The following is a 7610-nucleotide window of genomic DNA, read 5'->3' as shown; positions in this document are numbered from 1 at the left end:
GGGGGGGGGGGGGGGGGGAGCACAAGGGACAGAAACCCCACACTCAGATGGTCAACCGACATAATGGATTACATGGATTATAATGGGGACAATTAAAATTGCTCACAACCTCTATCCTCTCCCAACTTGTCCCTCTACAATGCCCTGCTGGTAACCAGTCTGGCTGCATTTCCTTAGCACCTCCACGGCATAGGTAAGTTATTACACAGCCATGTAATCAGGAAGAGATAAAGAAAACAAACACCAACACCAATACAGATCCTCACGTACAAATGAACACAGCCAGCCACTTCTAGGGAACCTTACTCTGTCACGGAAACCGCCAACCGACTTTGCCGTGTATAACTTTGCTAGCTTTGGAGGAAAAAAAATCTGATGGCACTGCAGAGTAGATTTAGTAACAGGCCTGGGATCAGTCCCTCACTGTCACGGTTCAGCTGGACACACGCTGGCAGGTCAGCAGTGCACAGCCGACCCTGTGATGCTTGCAATTCTGGAGAAGGAGGGTCTGGCTCCACCACCAAGGCCACCGGCCACCAAGTTTTTCCACATGCAGAGCCCGCGAGTCCCCCTCACTCAAGCTTCACGACCACCACCACCTACCTGCCTCTGAAAAATGGGCAGCTGAGCCCTCAGCCAGCCCATTCCTGAATCAAGCAGCCCAGGCCAAGATGCAAATTCAAGAAGAGGAAATTCAGCTGTTTCTTTGATTCTCTAACTGACCAAAGCCGTGACCTTGCACGAGTAATGCCACTTCTCGGTGACTGTTTCCTTGGCTGAATAACAGTGCACCAAGTGGCAAAATATAAACACGATTTTAAGAATATTAAGCTTTCACAGCAGAAATATCTCAGCAACTATAAAAAATGTAAGAGACCTAGAGAGGGTGGGTAGCATACCCAAAAGTACCAAAAATGAGGGTGACACTCCAGATGCCAATAGCAGCAGAGAACTAGGAAGAAACGGTACCCACATGGAGTTCCAGAATCAGCCCACCACAGAAATAAATCCAGCAAGTGGAGTTACCAAGGAAATGCCAAGATGCTCAGAGCCATGGGAGAAAAAAAAAAAATCAGACTGAATTAAAGTACATTTAGTTTTAGGTACCCCTTAAAAAAAAGTGTATTAATGGGAGAATATATTCCAAAATATTTACAGCATTCATCGCAGGGCAGTGAGATTTCAGGTATTTACTTTCTTCATAATGTTCTGAATTTTTGTGAGTACATGTGTACATAGGAAACATATGCTATGATTAGGTGGTGTACACTTTTATAATCAGATAAAATATTTACTTTTAGCAATTTACAATTTTATAGTACTAGAAACAAGAAAGCCCCCAGATTACACGGACATTTTGACAATGGCTAACGTGTACGTAGCACATACGCAGGTCCTCTTTTATGCATTAACTCATTTACTCTACAGAACAACCCTATGAGGTAGGTACCATTATATCCCCATTTTACAGTACAAAAAACAGAGAAATTCAGTAACTTGCCAAATGTCACACAGCTAGGAGGAGCCAGAGCTGGTTCCCCACCCCAGGCAGTCTATTTTAGAGCCCATGCTTTCACCACTACACTACTATCCCCAGTAACACAGGCCTATTCTAAAAATCAAAACATCAAAACTAAGCGTTTCCTACCTCCTCCCTGCTTTGCAATGATCTCTCCTCTCTTCAGTGCATTACTTAGGATTTCTAAGGAAATCAGGAAGAAAAAAAAATTAGCCAAATTCCTCTATGGTAATAGAAATTTATTACAGATTCCAGAGCAGGACTACTACTAATTAAAAAATAAAAAAGGAAAGGGGAAGGGGTTGAGAAATACACACACAGACAACGTCATTTTACTGGAAAACTGTAAGGGTCCTTGATGATGGGTCATGATGCTAGAGAGTCCCATGTAGCTCCAGAGTCTGAGGCCCAGTTGGCAGGGCCTCTGGTACTGCACCCACGAGCTGAACTTGGAAGATTAGAGCAAGAATGGGGCCAGTAGCACAGTTTTCTAAAGCTGGTCCAGACACTCAGTACTCACAGACTGAAGCGTGCACTCACCCACCCAGAACCAATCAGCACCTCACAGTTACCCTTCAACAAACTACCGCTGTAGCTACACTTAGAGCCCAACCCCTGAAAACCAGCAGCAACCGCACGCAGTGCTGGAAGTATGACCTAATCAACGAGCCAGGCAAGGGAAGACTGCAGCAAACTGAGCCTACAAGCCCTGCCTGGAAGGAGCTAAATGTGATGGTAACCAAGTGACAGACAAAGCCTCAGGTAAACAAAACCCCAACACACTCAGCTTTCCAAAACAGCAATACTGCTGCTTGCTTGCTGGCAGTTCATTCAAACCTCTATTAAGTTTGTCTAATGCTATCATTAGTGTTAGCTTTTAAGTTTCTTCTGGGTCTTTCACTATATAAAAGAAACGTACCCACCCCCTCTCTGGTCCTGAAGTGTGCTGAGCAACATGGACAACAGCCACAGAGCACATATCATATTTTGACCATGACCGTGAGAGATTAAACCCTAGCCCTGCAGCTGTTTCAAGTATTACAACTACCTGCTAAAGGAAGGGGGTGGGAAAGTACACCAAGAAAACAGACCTCCAGCCAGGAAGCAAGACCGGGGCTTATTCTTCCATGATGCCAGGGAGCCTACTCAGCACACCCAGGCCTAGGTTCTAGTTCCTAAAACGGCACTTGGATCGAACCATTCCCTGGCAAAAGACTTCACAATCAGATGACCACCGATTTGAAGAGAAAGGCCAAATTATTTTCATGGGTGTTCACAGAGCCCCCTGCTCTGACTTAAAACTTTATAATCTGTTCTGTTCTTCCCACCCCAAGTAGACTGACATCTCCAAGCCTCTGCACCTGATGCTGTCCGCCCTCTCTGTGGGCCAGTACCCCGCTTCTACCTATGCCGAAGTCCAGCCCCTCCAGCGTGAACTGCATCTCCTGCATGGTCTTCTTACACCCCTGCCTGGATCCTGTGCTCTCTGAGCAAAACACTTCTATCAAGCATGTAGAGCAGTGCTTTTTCAAATCTTAACACAGAAAATGATCGCCTTTGTGTGGTGCTCACATAGCTGCCGAGAGCCCGGTAATCAACATCTCCACTGGCTCCCTCAACTAGGCCACTTCTACATGCTGATCTCTGGTGCTGCCCCAAGCCACCCTGAGCACCGTCTCCTCAGCTACACCACATCCTTCCAAGTTAAGGATCACATATCTATCTATAGCCCTGGAGCACCAAGTACAGTTGTTTGCACAAACAACTACTGCCTTGATAGGAAACAAGGGATACTGAATAGGGAGAGCACTACAAAAGTAGCACACCAAAATGATCCAACTGTCAAGTAAATAATACAGAAAAAAAGATCAAGAACTGAATCTGAAAAAAAAAAAAAAACAATCCACGCAACTACTCTGAAAACCTGACTTGATTTTACTTGGCACAAAGACCATTTCACTAACTTGAGTCTGATCATAAGTAGCAGGAGAACAAAAGCTCCTTGCTCTTGCCCATGGTCACTCTGGGAAGCCTCAGGACAAACAGACCATGGTCTCAATCAGAAAGAAGGTGCCAAAGTAGCAGGAGATAGGCCTGCAGATGACCTTCCTATATTCAGGTCAGGACAGGACGTGTTTCCTGTTGCCACAATAAGCTCACCAGTCCACCTCTTGTGCTTCCACAGGATCTGGGACAAGGCTGACAAGCCTCATCACAGAGGTGAGGTGAGAGGACCCAGAGCAGCAAAGGATTGAAGGCTCAAGAGCAGCACAAAGTGCCTGTGGGAGGAAAGTCACGTGCCATTTTGTTCTTCTCACCACAGGTATCCATCCACAGGTTAGTATTTGCAGCCAAATGACAATAAATTTTAAAAAAATGTTTAATATCCTACCATTTCAAGACACAAAAAAACAAAGCCAGTCCTTTTTTTTTTTTAAAAGAAGAAAGCAAAGCTAGTTTTGATGCAAGAAAAATCACTTAATTTTCCTAACCATGGTCAGGGGGACAAATGAAACAAAAGCCAACAGTCTACTCTGAGAGAAACAGTTCCTAATAATTCCTGGTTTCCATGAAGGAAACAAAGAAGATAGGATTCCTGGAGATAAATGCAGCTCAGCTCATACAAACTGGACATAAAAAAGCTTAAAATCCTCACAGCTAGCCCAAGGTGTCCCATAAAGACAGGCTGAACACTCTTTGAGGCTATCACCTAGCAGCCGCCTATCTGCACAGGATGAGAAGCTGATGAAGATGGGGGAGGGGGGGTGGGGGGAGGGGGTGTTGGGGAGAGTTATCCATGCTCTAAATCTCCTTTGAGAGAAACAAACTTCAGAGCCCAGGAATAGGCAATCTCCTTGTTCCACACTAATTAAGAATCAGGCTGACAGATTCTCAGAAATGTCTAAACTCAAAACAGGGGAAGACATCCATGGAAAAGTAAAGAAGAAACTGCTTTGCAAACTAACCAAAACTACATTTAGACAGGCCCAATACTCCAGGCCTTCCAACATTAGGAAGCTTCCCTGTCTACCAAGATCTCTTTCAATTGCATCAGCAAGCACACCGGTCATCCTTTGTTAACTGCAACACCAGAGGCCCCTGGACTAAGGAGACTCACACCCCCACTGAGCAGGGCCTTGAAAATCTCTACCGTGACTACAGAGCCACAACGTCATGTAAACACAGCAGTTTTTAACTCCACAGCAAGAAAACACCTTATACCAATGTGAAAAAAGCAGCCGTCTGAAAAGACTAAAGAAAAATGGTGCTGTTGATACCAATAAAAAAATTCAAGGACCAAAAGTTCGTATCTAGACCTAGAAAACATACAATTTTTTTTAAAGCCTAAGGAAAAATAGCTGACTTTGCCTAAGAACCTCCCGACATCAGGGTGAGCCTGCACCCCCGGGGGGTTGACCCCGCCCACATAGGGGCCCATGGGGCCTTCTTACCCATTCCTCTGCCAAGGGGCTCTCCAAAGCTTCGAGACATTCCCATTTCATTTCTGGCAAAGTCTCTCTCAAATCCTCCACCCATGCCACGCTCCATCTCTGTGGAAAAAAATATTACCCTAGGCCTTTCCAAGAACACCATTATGTTTTAGACATTAAAAACAAAAACTATAAGCACACAACAGCTACCAGCAAGTCAGCATGTTTTAGTTTTTCTATAGGAAACCATCGTTCATCCTTTATTCCTTAAAAAAGGAAGTCACCTCAAATGAATCCCTGAAAACAACCCACCTTTAGTCCATTAGGACTAATTTCCAGCTTACACACCATCACACAATGGATACACCAAGCACCCAGTACTGCAGTAACTGGTGTGGGGAGGCTGCAGTGCATGAGGCGTCAAAGGTAGGCTGCAGGAGAGCCTGCCTATGTTACAGCAGCAGCAGGTACCACCTCTGGGGCACTTCCCACATGCCCTGCCCTGCCCAGGGCTTTATATGTGCTATTATTTCACGGAATCCTCACAACCAGACTGCACACCTACATTACCCTCCATCACCACTGCCCCTTTACAAAGAAACTGAGGCTCAAATGACAGCATCTTGACCAAGGTCACATGCCTGGTAAGGAGTGAGGCAAAGGCTGGAACCTAACTCCAATGCAAAAACCCATGTTCCAATCACAAGCACAACCGTAAGAACAGAGAAAGACGCCTGTGTGCAAACACGACTTCTCTACTGACAACTGGAGTGGTTTCATCTACATAATGGGGTTTGGTAACTTCGTTATTTTTTTTCTATGCTGATTGCAGCAGTATTTGTTGTTTTTCAGTGTCTTTTTTTTTTTAAACAAATTTATTAATTTACTTATTTATTTTTGGCTGTGTTGGGTCTTCGCTACATAATGGACATCTTTTTTACTGCACAACTACAAAATATGCAGCTTGAGCCCCTATACTTTGAAAGAAGTAAATGAGTCTATTACAAACGTGGAAGCGGACTAGCATTATGAATTAATAAGAAGATGCAGCAGATGACAATGGTGGACTTTACATTCATAGCCTGAATCCACCCAACTGAATCCCATAGGTTGGTGGCATGCTATCTGCTGGAAATATATCTAACTTGTGCAAGCCTGTATATGCAGAACAGAAATCCCAGAGTGGCACCGTAATGGATGGGGGCTCTGCTGCACTCCTTTAATCCTTACCATAAGCCCGTGAAGAAGACACCCCCCACACACATTACGAAGTCACATGCAGGCAGTACTGTGTTGGCAAAGGCCTCAGAATTTATCTTCCAACTGTCAACAGAATGTAGAGTACAGGGAACCAACCCTGTACGAACTCCAATGTACTCCCCACCGACACAAAAAAGAGAGCAAGAGAGACAGAGAAAGAATTTTCATTGTCAAATATTGCATCAAACCAGTCATCATTTAATATTTGATGATCTTTCAATTTAAAATGTTTGTACCCGTTCTATAAAGATTTGACCTCTACTGGATGGTTGACTGGCCCTGAGAATCTGATTTCTAATCAGTCTAATGTTGTCAGCACCTGTGACTATAATGTGATGCATCATGATAATCAACTAAACATTAAGTTAAATCTGAAACATCCCTATCAACTTTTTCCCAGTGATCAAAACCTTCCTTGGACGCAGCACCCAAGGGCTCTAGAGCCAATTCCACCCAAATCTGAAAACAGCTCCAGGGCAAGGAGGGCCCTGTTCTCTGCTATAGAGGATGGAGGAAGAGGACTCTGAGTATCTATCTGTATCGGAGAGCATCTAAGCCCACAGTGTAAGAACACATCTTCCACTGTGGCTCTTCAGGACAATCAGCACTCTGAACCTTGAATCACCAGGCTCAGAAGCGTGACTGCTGCATTCCATCTGCCAGATTACCAAAGACTTTGTCCCTGTGGCTCAGCACAGCTCCCACCCTCGTTTCCATCTACTTCTAAGTCGCATCACTAAATTCCTCAGAGCAGCAACCCAAATCTCCTTTCTAATGGCTCACCTGTTCTGAGCAAACACTTGATTAAGCCAGACCTCTCCAACTCTCATTTTTTATTAAAAACTCCATGCACACATGAGCTAAAGGCAAGCCTGAAAGCACACTGGAAACACAGACCTTTGTCCCTTCATTCCTTATTAATGGTGAGAACCCTCCCGAATCTTTTCATCATCTAGAACAAGGCACTCCATGAAGAAGGGCAGCTTATTCATCAGGAATGTCACTCTTTGCAGTTTGACAGTTAGTATCTATCCTAGTAAGGTTCTTGCTTGCTCTGTACCATCTTCACATGATATGTTACTACAGACCAGCAAAGAAACATTTAAACCCAAATCCTTATGTGTATAACTGAGTCACTTTGCTGTACAGGAGAAATTAATGCAGCATTGTAAATCAACTATACTTCAATTTAAAAAGGTAAAAACAAAAAACAAAAGAAATCCCAAGTCCTTAGTAACTTCCCATTCCAGAAAAGTCTGTGTATAAAAGCAGCAGCATTCCCACAGGTGTGGGTCAGAATCCACCCACACCCAGAGGATTTAGAAAGACAGACTTTCATAACAGCAAGTTTCTCCTGGCATTTTACAGCCCTGCTGGTGGGCGGGGGGGGGGGGGGGGGG

The 7610-nt window shown here is 44.5% G+C and overlaps 1 protein-coding gene across 4 annotated transcripts in view; it reads right to left on the bottom strand.

Moving 5' to 3' along the window:
• Positions 1-7610, bottom strand: part of HNRNPM (heterogeneous nuclear ribonucleoprotein M) — a 39280-nt gene that overhangs the window by 4708 nt on the left and 26962 nt on the right. For 3 of the 4 annotated variants that reach the window (XM_007460628.1, XM_007460627.1, XM_007460629.1), the window contains one exon: positions 1649-1702. The exons of the other annotated variant lie outside the window; for it this stretch is intronic. In XM_007460628.1, coding sequence (XP_007460690.1) covers positions 1649-1702 — 54 coding nt within the window. The remainder of the gene's footprint in view (positions 1-1648; positions 1703-7610) is intronic. 4 annotated transcript variants of the gene reach the window in all.

The sequence above is a fragment of the Lipotes vexillifer genome, unplaced genomic scaffold (genome assembly GCF_000442215.2).
Source record: "Lipotes vexillifer unplaced genomic scaffold, Lipotes_vexillifer_v1.1 scaffold1011, whole genome shotgun sequence".
NCBI classification, from domain to species: Eukaryota; Metazoa; Chordata; class Mammalia; order Artiodactyla; family Lipotidae; genus Lipotes; species Lipotes vexillifer.
The sequence above is the reverse complement of the archived record's forward strand: the minus strand, read 5'-3'. Positions and strand labels throughout refer to the sequence as shown.